The 16004-nt window shown below is 34.3% G+C and overlaps 1 protein-coding gene across 1 annotated transcript in view; it reads right to left on the bottom strand.

The window, feature by feature from the left end:
- Window positions 1-4943: 4943 nt before the first annotated feature.
- Window positions 4944-16004, bottom strand: part of LOC143047659 (uncharacterized) — a 38933-nt gene continuing 27872 nt past the window's right edge. The window contains exons 23-29 of the mRNA XM_076220848.1: window positions 15600-15938; window positions 14650-14988; window positions 13700-14038; window positions 12741-13089; window positions 11817-12169; window positions 5893-9876; window positions 4944-5286 (exon numbers count right to left, since the gene is read on the bottom strand). Coding sequence (XP_076076963.1) covers window positions 5192-5286; window positions 5893-9876; window positions 11817-12169; window positions 12741-13089; window positions 13700-14038; window positions 14650-14988; window positions 15600-15938 — 5798 coding nt within the window. The 3' untranslated portion in view covers window positions 4944-5191. The remainder of the gene's footprint in view (window positions 5287-5892; window positions 9877-11816; window positions 12170-12740; window positions 13090-13699; window positions 14039-14649; window positions 14989-15599; window positions 15939-16004) is intronic.

The following is a 16004-nucleotide window of genomic DNA, read 5'->3' as shown; positions in this document are numbered from 1 at the left end:
TTCTTATTATTAATGCAGAAACTAACAAGAATCAGATGTTGAATAAGAAATATGTAAAAGATACCTCAATGGTAACATTCCATTTTTGTCGAGCCTTCGACTTTAGTCGAAAAAGCGAGACATAGCGATCCTACATTCCGTCGGCGTCGGCGTCGTCGTCGTCGGCGGCGTCCACAAATATTCACTCTGTGGTTAAAGTTTTTGAAATTTTAATAACTTTCTTAAACTATCCTTGAATTGTACGAAACTTTGACAGAAGCTTAGTTTATGATCAGGAGATAGTATCCAGAAGTAAATTTTGTAAAAATAAAATTCCATTTTTTCCGTATTTTACTTAAAAATGGACTTAGTTTTTTCTGCCAGGAAACATTACATTCACTCTGTGGTTAAAGTTTTTAAAATTTTAATAACTTTCTTAAACTATCCTGGAAATGTACAAAACTTGGCCAGAAGCTTGTTTGTGATCAGGAAATAGTATCCAGAAGTAAATTTTGTAAAAATAAAATTCCATTTTTTCCGTATTTTACTTATAAATGGACTTAGTTTTTTCTGCCAGGAAACATTACATTCACTCTGTGGTTAAAGCTTTTAAAATTTTAATAACTTTCTTAAACTATCCTGGAATTGTAAGAAACTTGGCCAGAAGCTTGTTTATGATCAGAAGATAGTATCCAGATGTAAATTTTGTAAAAATAAAATTCCATTTTTCCCGTATTTTATTTATAAATGGACTTAGTTTTTCTTCCAGTTAACATTACATAGTCTGCAGTTAAAGTATTTAAAACATTTTTAAGATTCTTAAACTAGCCTGGATTTTTTACCAAACTTGGACAGAAGCTTCTGACAATCAAAAGATAGTATCGAGAGGAATAATTTTATTGATTTTTTTCATCATTTTTGATGAGTGTGTGATTAACAGCAAAAGTAGGCGAGACACTGGGTTCCGCGGAACCCTTACAAATTTTTATTTAATTATTTTTATACTAGAATTTCTACAGGGATTTTTATTATTGATAAGAGCAACTGATATACATTTGTTGTTTGCGTTTGGTGTTTTCACTTGCCTTCAAAATATATAACTGCCTCAAGAAAAACAAATTGTTTTCAGTCACATAGTTCCAAACTAACAATAATTAACAATAAACAGGCTATTATTTGAACTTGGAATTATTTTTAATTATGGAATTTGCATAATTCCTTGTGTTTAAATTTTTTAATAAATTCCATGTTTATTTGGTATTATGATCTTTTGAGCAGTTTATAACACTTTCCATACAATATATTTGGGTTAGATAGTGTTGCGTGCGGCACAGTACATTCTATTGAAAATTTACTATTTTCTTTGTAATAGAAAGTGTTGTGCACAGCACAGAACATTTCAGTACAGAATAAACATGGAATTTATTAAAAATTTCAATAACAAGAAATCAAGCAAATTCCATAATTAAAAATAGTTCCAAGTGCAAATAATAGCCTGTTCATATTAGAATAAGACAGAAGAGGAACTCTATTAATTTATTGCCAATGCTGATTTTTAGACACAGTTCTAAATGTTTGAAGAACAATAATGGAACAAGACATAAAAGAGTGGACACTTTGTTAATTTATTGCCAATGCTGTGAATCAGGATACTGATTGTAGTTGTTAAATGATGTTTATATGTTTAAAAACCAAATTTTGTTTGTTGTGTCAATTTTATATGACAGGAGTATGAATGAATAGTTGTGATATTGAAAACTAATCCATCCAGATTTTGTGATCCGTCCAGTATTAATGTGTTGTAACCATTCCATCCAACTTAACATTCCAGTATTTTTACTACATAGTTTATGATTAGTTTTATTTATTTGTAAATTATTTTTATTCACGTTATCATATTTATTATACATTAAATCATTTATTTCTATGTAAAAATCCATCTATTTGTAAATAGTATAGTTTAGATGAATTGCATTTTAGATATAGAAAGTATAAGAGGTCATTGGCTGTATCATTTTGTCTTGATACTTAGTTCTGTATTTGTTTTTAGAAATTTAGAGTATCGGCAAGAAAATGCAAACCTTATTTTATTTTAATCTTGTTACAAAAAAATATGTGTTGACTTGCACCTAACCAACCTTTAACATTTTTATAATTGAAGAAATTTAGTGCTCTTTTTTATACCGAATGTCCCATGTGCCAACAAAAGATGGTTCTGTTCTAAAGTGAAAACTATAGCTAGACTAAATTAAATTTGATAAACCAATGAGATTTACCTTCTTGATTTAAATGATGAGTTAAGAAATTTTGCCTGTTTCCAACTGCTTAATATTCACAAGTGTATTGATAGGATCAACTATATATGTGTACTGATATCTTATATAATGTAGAAAATTCATTACCACAAGATTTGAAAATTAATGATGCAGCATTTCAAATGAAGTGGACATTTAAAAAAAACAATGTCAGTCTAAGATTTATTTGCTAGTTTTTACTCCAGGTATGTGTTTAATCATCTTTTTTATTTCAAAATCATAAGTGAAAGAGTAAGGATGTGGCCTGGGTACCTAGTATATTCTAAGATGGATTTGAACTGTTATCAATCTGTCAATCTTTCAAAGGTTAAGGTAACCTTATATCATTGTAGAAAAACTCATATTTTATATGTGTTTTTTCATGGGGATTGTTTACTCCCCTTCCTTTTAAGTTTTCTTATGATTTGACAAGAATTTTTCTGCTCATTTCTATATGTTAACTTTTGCTAAATTGCAATTAATTTGAAGTATATCTTTTAAAGTCTGAGTATCAAAAGGACAAGAAGGTCAATGTTCAGAAATATGACATTGAATTTCTTTTTTTCTGTGGTAATAAAAGGATATATATAAAGGAGAAATTTGCACAATATTGAGATCAATGAGCTAGAATCTAACTATGCTTTTGATATCTATTGTGCTACCTATTTGATTTGTTCAACAACATAAATGATGCATGCCAATGATCTACTGTGCTTTGAAAAGTATCATTTTATCTGTTGATTGTCTTTATCATTTAGTTTAATTTTAACTGAAAGAAGAACATTCCCATTAAAACCTGAGATATAAAATAAAGGTGGATGATATAGTTATTTGTTTTGTTTTTCACTATGTTTTAATATACGTTACTCTTATGGAAAACCTGCACCACAGCTCTTTACATAAACAAATTATTTCTGCATTAATGTGGAAGTGGATATCCATTTGTTTATACTTATTAAACTCTCCAAGTAAGAAAAGTAGATGTTTATACTTCAATATCAGTGGAGTAGAAAATTATCAAAACATGAATGAAAAGCTGAGTTTACATGATAGCATTCTTAGAATTAAATGATTTATGTTAAATTCCATTGGCGCAATTCATGGGGAAACATTTGAAACTGATAAAAATGTAAAGTGATTGAATCTGGAAGAGAGATTAAGCCTGATATAAGATTTATAACTTATACACATAATTATTTCAAAACAACCTTATGATGGCTTATTGTCTGCACTTCTTAGAAAAAATACAGAACTCTTTAAGGAAAATTTAAAACAGAAACTCCATAGTCAAATGGCAAAATCAAAAGCTCAAACACATCAAACGAATGGATAACAACTTGGAACAGTCATTTTCTAATGTAGAAAATTTTGGATTAAACCTGCTTTTATAGCTAGCTAATCATCTTGCTTGTATGACACACACAACCTTTTAGATAAACAATGGAAAGCTACTGAAATCAATAAAGCATGTTTAATAGTTGCACCAAATATCCTGCCAAAAATAAAAAACAGGAATGGTGAGTGCATATCCAAAATAAATTCTAAATCTCCCTTCTACCGTTAGTATTAAATCTTATCATCTGAACAGAGTAAATTCCCAAAGTAACTGATACATAAGTATCTTACAAGACCTATCTGAGGGCTGTCAGGTTTATTGATAGGTAAAATATGTCAAGTCTCCAACGTTCTTCAATTTTCCAGTTGCAGGTTGGCCTACCTTACAGAAACTATTTATTAAGGCCCCGCCTAATGACAGACGCACTATAGTGATTTGTCTGTCAGTCCGTAACAAATTGTGTCCACTATATCTAGAGCAAAAAAATACAAATAACATAAATACAAAAAACATTTAAGTTCTTATCTAAACTAAGCAATATCAAAAATTGATTTTGAATCTACGTGGATTCCTTTTATCCACAGACAACAATATAAGGAATACATCATAAAAAAAAGTCATTTAATATGGTGAATCTTATTCTACTTTAACTAGTAGAGTTGCGACAATGTTGAAATCAGCACGTAATAACATGAATAATGTCAACAATGTGTTTTCAGGACACAAATACTTCCTACCAAACTAGCCTTGAAAAGCCTGAATACATTTAGGGATCAATAAATCTAATGTTAAGTTCACATCAACAATAAATAGACTGAACTTTGGGCAGATTTTTGCATCATTGAAATAAAATTTCGGCAGACTTTTACAATCTTCTTTGCACTCGAAGACAAACATGTTTCTTTCACGACAAATCAGATAAGATTGCAACCCGGCAGTAATGCTGCTATTGTAATTGTTTTAGCTAACGGTATAAAGTATTCAAAGAGTGACTTAATTCAAAATATTTGGTACAATATCCAGTGTAGCTGTATTTGAAAATTATTTTTGGACCCGGTACACATTACTTGGTTAAAACCCTAGGTTAAATTTTTAACTGGGGTTTACGTGATCAGGAGTTAAAATTCTGTTGTTCATCTTCCTTTACCATGGGTATGTAACCCTTTGATAAAAAAAACCTAACTTTTAACCAAGGGTTTAATTTAGCTATATCCTTTTATAGCAATATGACAGAAGTTCCTTATTCAGATAAAAAAGACGAACAAAGCATAATTTCATTTTAACAAATTTATACTTACACCAAATATAACTAACATTGCAATTTATTTCTTACAAAACTGCCATTGGTGTTCTTGTTATAATTTTTTTTTTCAGTTAAAGCTATTGTGTATGTATCCTTGTTTCTTTGGTTCCACATTTTCTTAAAACATGATTGATTTGATAAATTGATAATTCAATAACAAAATCTGCATTCAAACTTCTAATTTTCATTTATGAACAGTTACTGTATATAAATATCTGATATATCACATTTGATTTTTCATTTTTACAAATGAATATCACGAAAAGCTATGTTTTACTTTCAAGCATCTCTGCAAAACATTTTCTGGATTGCTATCATCATAAGAACTGTAAGAATCATCATCTTTGTGCTGAAGAACGACCATACAGATGAACCTATAACAAGATAAATGTTTACTTGCATTAAACCAGGTTTAATAAGAAAATGCCTGTACCGAGTCAGGAATATGACGGTTGTTGTCCATTCGTTTGATGTATTTGAGCTTTTGGTTTTGAAATTTCTTCGGAGTTCAATATTTTTGTAATTTTACTTTTTGCAAGATATATTTTTCGTTAGAGTAATATGATCTTTCTGTTGAATGTCAACATAAGATTTGCCATCCTGTTGGTTGTTTGGTTTAATATTTTCGACTTGTTTACCTCGTGGTCCTTATTTTTAATGCAAGACCTGTAAATATCTCAATTTCAAATAAATTTTGCCTGTTTTTTTTTTTTTTTTTTTTTTTTTTTTTTTATTTTAGAAACATAAAGGAAACCTTTAAAAGTATTTAGTTAATTTAACAAGCTGTTTTATAACACAAACTATTTTCATATATTTCTTTTTCGCAAGAAAACGCAATGCAGTGCTTATAATTCATAGTTATGTTCGGGTTTTTTTTGTTTGTGTTTTCATACCTTTTAAAATGAATTGTAAAACTTGAAAGAAAATAATTTACAGTACATTAGATGTGTGCTGTGACAAATTGAAAAAGATATACTTACTGCCTGATCCAAGATTATTTGATAGACTTGATTGTGTCGTTGTAGAGGAGTTTGAACTCATATTAGACGATGTTTGGGTCGTTTGTTGAGAAGATGCGGTATTTACAGAACTTGAAGTCGACGATGAAGTTATTGTTGTAGAATGAGAAGTTGTAGAGGACGTTGTAGGCTGGGTTGTTTGGGTCGTTTGTTGAGAAGATGCGGTATTTACAGAACTTGAAGTCGACGATGAAGTTATTGTTGTAGAATGAGAAGTTGTAGAGGACGTTGTAGGCTGGGTTGTTTGGGTCGTTTGTTGAGAAGATGCGGTATTTACAGAACTTGAAGTCGACGATGAAGTTATTGTTGTAGAATGAGAAGTTGTAGAGGACGTTGTAGGCTGGGTTGATGGAGCTCCATTTACACTGCTTGATGCAGGTGTAGTCGGTGTATTTTGGATTGGCTGAGTGGTTTGAAGAGGTATAGAGGCACTAACTATAGATGACTGCGTTGTTTGTATTAAAGTAGGTACGTTTACACTGCTCGATGCAGGTGTAATCGGTGTATTATGAATAATTTGAGATGTAGTGTTTGGAGGTACTACAGTTGTCAAATCAGTTGATAGGCTATTACTCATAACAAACGATCCGACAATGGTACTGAATGCTGGAGTGGTTGGTGTATTTTGGGTAACCTGTGACATAGTGTGTGGAGATACAGATGTTTTCAAAGCAGGTGTCTGGCTATTTTGCACTAGAGGAGATCCATTAATGCTGCTAAATGATGGTGTTATTGGTGTATTTTGGATAACCTGAGACATCGTGTGAGGAGGTATTGATGTTGTCAAAGCAGGTGCCTGGCTATTGCTCATTATAGACGATCCTATAATGCTACTGAATGCTAGAGTGGTTTGTGTATTTTGGATAACCTGAGACATAGTTTGCGGAAGTACTGATGTTGTCAAAGCAGGTGCCTGGCTATTGCCCATTAAAGACGATCCGATAATGCTACTGAATGCTAGAGTGGTTGGCGTATTTTGGATAACCTGAGACATCGTGTGACGAGGTATTGATGTTGTCAAAGCAGGTGCCTGGCTATTGCTCATCATAGACGATCCTATAATGCTACTGAATGCTGGAGTGGTTGGTGTATTTTGGATAACATGAGACATAGATTGCGGTGGTACTGATGTTGTCAATGCAAGTGCCTGGCTATTTTGCACCAGAGGAGATCCATAAATGCTGCTAAATGCTATTGATGTTGGCGAAGTTTGAATAACATGAGACATACTGTGCGGAGGTACTGATGTTGTCAAAGCAGGTGCCTGGCTATTTTGTACCAGAGGTGATCTATTAATGCTGCTAAATGCTATTGATGTTGGTGTATTTTGGATAACCTGAGACATAGTCTGTTGAGGTACTGATGTTGTCAAAACAGGTGCTTGGCTATTTTGTACCAAAGGAGATCCATTAATGCTGCTCAATGTTATTGTTGTTGGTGTAGTTTGGATAACATGAGACATAGTGTTTGCAGGTATTGATGTTGTCAAAGCAGGTGCCTTGGTATTTCCCATCATAGACGATCCTATAATGCTACTTAATGCGGGAGTGGTTGGTGTATTTTGGATAACATGAGACATAGATTGCGGTGGTACTGATGTTGTTAAAGCAGGTGCATGGCTACTTTGCACTCGAGGAGATCCATTAATGCTGCTCAATGTTATTGATGTTGGTGAACTTTGGATAACATGAGACATAGTGTTTGCAGGTATTGATGCTGTCAAAGCAGGTGCCTGGCTATTTCCCATTATAGACGTTCCTATAATGCTACTGAATGCTGGAGTGGTTGGTGTATTTTGGATAACATGAGACATAGATTGCGATGGTACTGATGTTGTCAATGCAGGTGCCTGGCTATTTTGCACCAGAGGAGATCCATTAATGCTGCTAAATGCTATTGATGTTGGTAAGGTTTGAATAACATGAGACATACTGTGCGGAGGTACTGATGTTGTCAAAGCAGGTGCCTGGCTATTTTGTACCAGAGGTGATCTATTAATGCTGCTAAATGCTATTGATGTTGGTGTATTTTGGATAACTTGAGACATAGTCTGTGGAGGTACTGATGTTGTCAAAACAGGTGCCTGGCTATTTTGTACCAAAGGAGATCCATTAATGTTGCTAAATGCTTTTGTTGTTGGTGTAGTTTGGATAACATGAGACATAGTCTGTGGAGGTACTGATGTTGTCAAAACAGGTGCCTGGCTTTTTTGTACCAAAGGAGATCCATTAATGCTGCTCAATGTTATTGTTGTTGGTGTAGTTTGAATAACATGAGACATAGTGTTTGGAGGTATTGATGTTGTCAAAGCAGGTGCCTGGGTATTGCCCAGCATAGACGATCCTATAATACTACTGAATGCTGGAGTGGTTGGTGTATTTTGGATAACATGAGACATACTGTGTGGAGGTATTGATGCTGTCAAAGCAGGTGTCTGGCTATTGCCCATTATAGACGATCCTAAAATGCTACTGAATGCGGGTGTGGCTGGTGTATTTTGGATAACATGAGACATAGATTGGGGTGGTACTGATGTTGTCAAAACAGGTGCCTGGCTATTTTGTACCAAAGGAGATCCATTAATGCTGCTCAATGGTATTGTTGTTGGTGTAGTTTGGATAACATGAGACATAGATTGCGGTGGTACTGATGTTGTCAATGCAGGTGCCTGACTATTTTGCACCAGAGGAGATCCATTAATGTTGCTAAATGCTATTGTTGTTGGTGTAGTTTGGATAACATGAGACATAGTCTGTGGAGGAACTGATGTTGTCAAAACAGGTGCCTGGCTATTTTGTACCAAAGGAGATCCATTAATGCTGCTCAATGTTATTGATGTTGGTGTAGTTTGAATAACATGAGACATAGTCTGTGGAGGAACTGATGTTGTCAAAGCAGGTGCCTGGGTATTGCCCATCATAGACGATCCTATCATACTACTGAATGCTGGAGTGGTTGGTGTATTTTGGATAACATGAGACACACTGTATGGAGGTATTGATGCTGTCAAAGCAGGTGCCTGACTATTGCCCATTATAGACGATCCTATAATGCTACTGAATGCGGGTGTGGTTGGTGTATTTTGGATAACATGAGACATACTGTGTGGAGGTATTGATGCTGTCAAAGCAGGTGTCTGGCTATTGCCCATTATAGACGATCCTATAATGCTACTGAATGCGGGTGTGGTTGGTGTATTTTGGATAACATGAGACATAGATTGTGGTGGTACTGATGTTGTCAAAACAGGTGCCTGGCTATTTTGCACAAGAGGAGATCCATTAATGCTGCTTAATGATAGTGATGTTGGTGTATTTTGGATTAGATGCGACATAGTGTGCGGAGGTACTGATGTTGTCAAAGCAGGTGCTTGGCTATAATACACCAGAGGAGATCCAGCTATGCTACTGAATGTAGGAGTGGTTTGTGAACTATGAATAATCTGAGACACACTTTGCTGAGTTAATGAGCTTCCACTAGCATAAGCCTGACTGTTCTGCAACATATGAGATGGATTTATGCTGCTAACTGATGGCGTTGTTGGTGTATTTTGAACAAATTGCGACATGCTTTGCGGAAGCACTGATGGAGTTGTCTGGATTGGATGCATAACTGACAGCCCATTGTAACTACTTGATGCAAGTGACATAGAGTTGCTTTGCATAATCTGTGTAGTTATTTGTTGTAATCCAATTGTACTTTGATTTGGAATGTTATTTGAAACTGAAATTGTGCTATACGAAGGCTGTATATTGGATTGTTGCATATAGTTGCTTGATGACAGCTGAGAGGGATTCATTCCCATGTAGTTACTTGAAAGCATTTGCAGTGTACTCATAGCAGACTGAAATACCATATTGGAATTCATAGATGTTGGTTGAATGTTGTAAACAGAAGACGTAGAATACATCAAAGTACTTTGTACAGATGTTGATGACATGTGACCTGCAAAAATATCAAACAGTTATTACTTTCATGGAAGATAAAAAAAACAAAAACAACGCTTGATTGAACAAAAAATGGTCATGCAAATTCACAACTTAATTAAACAATCTTATTTACGTAATAATTGTCTGATTTTTAAATATCAAATATTATTTTATGTCAAATTCAAATATATAATAAGTCTTTGTCGAATGTTGATTAAGCACACGTTTCAGTATAAAGCAACACTTAAAAGAGGTTATATGTCATTTACATTTTTGTCGAGCCTGCAACTTTTGTTGCAGAAAGCTCGACATAGGGATAGTGATCCGGCGGCGGCGGCGGCGGCTACGGCGGCGGCGTTAGCTAACTTCTTAAAAGCTTTATATTATAGAAGGTGGAAGACCTGGATGCTTCATACTTTGTATATAGATGCCTCATGTTACGAAGTTTCCGTCAGTCACATGTCCAATGTCCTTGACCTCATTTTCATGGTTCAGTGACCACTTGAAAAAAAAGTTCAAATTTTTTGTAATGTTGAATTCTCTCTTATTATAAGTAATAGGATAACCATATTTGATATGTGCGTACCTTGCAAGGTCCTCATGTCTGTCAGACAGTTTTCACTTGACCTCGACCTCATTTCATGGATCAGTGAACAAGGTTAAGTTTTGGTGGTCAAGTCCATATCTTAGATACTATAAGCAATAGGGCTAGTATATTGGGTGTATGGAAGGACTGTAAGGTGTACATGTCCAACTGGCAGGTGTCATCTGACCTTGACCTCATTTTCATGGTTCAGTGGTTGTAGTTAAATTTTTGTGTTTTGGTCTGTTGTTCTCATACTATATGCAATAGGTCTACTATATTTGTTGTATGGAATGATTGTAAGGTGTACATGTCTAGCGAGCAGATGTCATGTGACCTTGACCTCATTTTCATGGTTCAGTGGTCAAAGTTAAGTTTTTGAGTTTTGGTCTTTTTATCTTATACTATATGCCATAGGTCAACTATATTTGGTGTATGGAAATATTTTATGATCTTTATGTCAGTCGCGCAGGTTTTATTTGACCGTGACCTCATTTTCACGGATCATTGCACAGTGTTAAGTTTTTGTGTTTTGGTCTATTTTTCTTAAACTATAAGTAATAGGTCAACTATATATGTTGTATAGAAGCATTGTTAGCTGTACATGTCTGCCTGGCATGGTTCATCTGACCTTGACCTCATTTTCAAGGTTCATTGGTCTTTGTTTATATATCTTGGTTAATGTTAAGTTTATGGTACAGTTGTTATAAAGCTTAGCTTTTTACTCAGGACTATCAACATAATATCAATGATTAGTGTAGAAGGCGAGACACATCATTATTTATGTTTGAAAAACCAACTATATTTACTCTTGATAAGACATTACAACACTTGATTATATAAGTGGAATGCTATCACAGCCTTATATCAGTATGGTATACAAAACCAACTTTGTTTACTATCATCTAGAAATAACATCATTCCCGATATAATTGTAGATCATTGTAAAGTAAATAATGCTTTAATGTATAGCATTAAAAATAGTATTAACGGTACCGATATTGTTCTACACAAGATGAGCTTTTCGACAATAAACGCCTCTCCAGTTATGCTGAACAGAACAATTTAACTACAAAAGTAATCAAGCCCGGAATAAATGTCACGAACAGACTAAATGTGACGAAAGGTAAAAAAAAATCTTTTTAAGGAACGACTATAATATATTTTTCTGTTTATGAAGAAATAACATTAAAAAAAAATATTACAGTCATTCCTTATAAATAAAATTTAAATTCCATTTTAGGCCGAAGTAAACCATGAAAAGACGTTGACGATGTCACTGTCACATAACAAAATTATGTATTTCAGCGATAGACAAAACACTGTAAGCCATCCAAAATTAAATTATTTCAAAATATATTAAAATAACCTACTGTTGCACTCAACTGCTGCATCATCCATCTGATAACACATTCCATTTGTTGTGTCGTTCTCGTTGACATAACAATCGAAGGCATCCGTTTCGTTACCCATGCAAAAGACGCCATAGGCATTAGCCCGATCATATGACCAGTCGCGCGGCAGATATTTGGCTCCTCCTGACATTCCAAGCCCAAGATGTCTACATAAAACTCCAGCATCGATATCATCCCATTCATATGAACAGATGGTTTCAGTAGTTCCATTTTCAGTGTACAAGACCCTTCCATCAGAATTAACAGCCAGTGTACCAGTTTTGTCGTCTGAAAATCCAAATATAAAGTTAGTATAGAAATTATTGTTTAAACTGTCGTTTTCATATATGGATTAATCAATTCAATTTAACCTATCAACCCTAATAAACTCAATTAACAATCTGTAGATATGGACAAACGTTGATAGATCAGCGACTTCATCGGATATTTGAATCCAATCTTCTCAACACAATGATTGTAGTAGTCATACTAGATACTTTTGTATTAGGTTTTCGAGAGCAATGGTGTTTTAAAAGGATTTTTAAACTAACTGTTTTTCGATAAGGCCAAAAGTTATTTACTGCCTCCTGGAAAATGTAAGAATAAACAAAATAAAAGAGCATTGATAATTTAAAAAAAGGCATATTCTACCCAATACGTACACAGAATATTTGATTTTTAGAAGAAATAATCTGATATCAAACGATGAATTTTGCATTAAAAAAAAGTAAGCTCACATCAATCGAATGAATATCAATCATCTTATGACAATATCGTCCACAAAATGCATGAAAAATTTCCCCCTAGATCGTAAGCAACCAACAATCAATCAGTCGATAAAATGACAATATTTCAACATTCTATTTTGACTCTTTGTAAGTGTTAGCGATATATGAATTTGACTTACTCCAAAATTGGTTCATCGGCATTGAATAAGGGTGACAATCAACTGCTGCATCATCCATCTGATAGCACATTCCATGTGTTGTGTCGTTCTCGTTGACATAACAATCGAAGGCATCCGTTTCGTTACCCATGCAAAAGACGCCAAAGGCATTAGCCCGATCATATGACCAGTCGCGCGGCAGATATTTGGCTCCTCCTGACATTCCAAGCCCAAGATGTCTACATAAAACTCCAGCATCGATATCATCCCATTCATATGAACAGATGGTTTCAGTAGTTCCATTTTCAGTGTACAAGACCCTTCCGTCGGAATTAACAGCCAGTGTACCTTTTTTGTCATCTGAAAATCAAATATAAAGTTAGTATAGAAAATAATGCTTCAACTGTCGTTTTCATATATGGATCAATCAATTCATTAAACCTATCAACCCTAATAAGCTTTATTAACAATCTGTGATAATGGCCAAATGTTGATACATCAGCGATTAAATCGGATATTTGAATCCAATCTTCTCAACACTATGATTTTAGTAGTCAAACTCGATACTTTTGTTTGAGGTTTTCGGGAGCAATGGTGTTTTAAGAGGATTTTTAAACTAACCTTTTCGATAAAGCCAAAAGTTATTTACTGCCTCTCGGAAAATGTAAGAATAAACAAAATAAAGGAGCATTGATAATAAAAAAAAAATGCATATTCTACCCAATACGTACACAGAATATTTCATATTTAGAAGAAATAATCTGATATCAAACGATGAATTTTGCATTAAAAAAAAGTAAGCTCACATCAATCGAATGAATATCAATCATCTTATGACAATATCGTCCACAAAATGCATGAAAAATTTCCCCCTAGATCGTAAGCAACCCACAATCAATCAGTCGATAAAATGACAATATTTCAACATTCTATTTTGACTCTTTGTAAGTGTTAGCGATATATGAATTTGACTTACTCCAAAATTGGTTCATCGGCATTGAATAAGGGTGACAATCAACTGCTGCATCATCCATGTGATAGCACATTCCATGTGTTGTGTCGTTCTCGTTGACATAACAATCGAAGGCATCCGTTTCGTTACCCATGCAAAAGACGCCATAGGCATTAGCCCGATCATATGACCAGTCGCGCGGCAGATATTTGGCTCCTCCTGACATTCCAAGCCCAAGATGTCTACATAAAACTCCAGCATCGATATCATCCCATTCATATGAACAGATGGTTTCAGTAGTTCCATTTTCAGTGTACAAGACCCTTCCGTCGGAATTAACAGCCAGTGTACCATTTTTGTCATCTGAAAATCAAATATAAAGTTAGTATAGAAATTAACGCTTCAACTGTCGTTTTCATATATGGATCAATCAATTCATTAAACCTATCAACCCTAATAAGCTTACTTAACAATCTGCGGATATGACCAAATGTTGATACATCAGCGATTAAATTGGATATTTGAATCCAATCTTCTCAACACTATGATTGTAGTAGTCAAACTCGATACTTTTGTTTGAGATTTTCGGGAGCACTGGTGTTTTAAGAGGATTTTTAAACTAACCTTTTCGATAAAGCCAACAGTTATTTACTGCCGCTCGGAAAATGTCAGAATAAACGAAATAAAGGAGCATTGATAATTAAAAAAAATGCATATTCTACCCAATACGTACACAGAATATTTCATATTTAGAAGAAATAATATATCAAACGACGATCTTTGCTTTTAAAGAAGTAAGCTCACATCAATCGAATAAATATCAATCATCTAATGACAATATCGTCCACAAAATGCATGAAAAATTTCCCACTAGATCGTAAACAACCAACAATCAATCAGTCGATCAAATGACAATATTTCAACATTCAATTTTGACTCTTTGTAAGTGTAAGCGATATATGAATTTGACTTACTCCAAAATTGGTTCATCGGCATTGAATAAGGGTGACAATCAACTGCTGCATCATCCATGTGATAGCACATTCCATGTGTTGTGTCGTTCTCGTTGACATAACAATCGAAGGCATCCGTTTCGTTACCCATGCAATAGACGCCATAGGCATTAGCCCGATCATATGACCAGTCGCGCGGCAGATATTTGGCTCCTCCTGACATTCCAAGCCCAAGATGTCTACATAAAACTCCAGCATCGATATCATCCCATTCATATGAACAGATGGTTTCAGTAGTTCCATTTTCAGTGTACAAGACCCTTCCGTCGGAATTAACAGCCAGTGTACCATTTTTGTCATCTGAAAATCAAATATAAAGTTAGTATAGAAATTAACGCTTCAACTGTCGTTTTCATATATGGATCAATCAATTCATTAAACCTATCAACCCTAATAAGCTTACTTAACAATCTGGGGATATGACCAAATGTTGATAAATCAGCGATTAAATTGGATATTTGATTCCAATCTTCTCAACACTATGATTGTAGTAGTCAAACTCGATACTTTTGTTTGAGGTTTTCGGGAGCAATGGTGTTTTAAGAGGATTTTTAAACTAACCTTTTCGATAAAGCCAAAAGTTATTTACTGCCTCTCGGAAAATGTCAGAATAAACAAAATAAAGGAGCATTGATAATAAAAAAAAATGCATATTCTACCCAATACGTACACAGAATATTTCATATTTAGAAGAAATAATATATCAAACGACGATCTTTGCTTTTAAAGAAGTAAGCTCACATCAATCGAATAAATATCAATCATCTAATGACAATATCGTCCACAAAATGCATGAAAAATTTCCCACTAGATCGTAAACAACCAACAATCAATCAGTCGATCAAATGACAATATTTCAACATTCAATTTTGACTCTTTGTAAGTGTAAGCGATATATGAATTTGACTTACTCCAAAATTGGTTCATCGGCATTGAATAAGGGTGACAATCAACTGCTGCATCATCCATGTGATAGCACATTCCATGTGTTGTGTCGTTCTCGTTGACATAACAATCGAAGGCATCCGTTTCGTTACCCATGCAAAAGACGCCATAGGCATTAGCACGATCATATGACCAGTCGCGCGGCAGATATTTGGCTCCTCCTGACATTCCAAGCCCAAGATGTCTACATAAAACTCCAGCATCGATATCATCCCATTCATATGAACAGATGGTTTCAGTAGTTCCATTTTCAGTGTACAAGACCCTTCCGTCGGAATTAACAGCCAGTGTACCATTTTTGTCATCTGAAAATCAAATATAAAGTTAGTATAGAAATTAACAACACTTCAACTGTCGTTTTCATATATGGA

The sequence above is a fragment of the Mytilus galloprovincialis genome, chromosome 1 (assembly GCF_965363235.1).
Source record: "Mytilus galloprovincialis chromosome 1, xbMytGall1.hap1.1, whole genome shotgun sequence".
Lineage (NCBI taxonomy): Eukaryota > Metazoa > Mollusca > Bivalvia > Mytilida > Mytilidae > Mytilus > Mytilus galloprovincialis.
The sequence above is the reverse complement of the archived record's forward strand: the minus strand, read 5'-3'. Positions and strand labels throughout refer to the sequence as shown.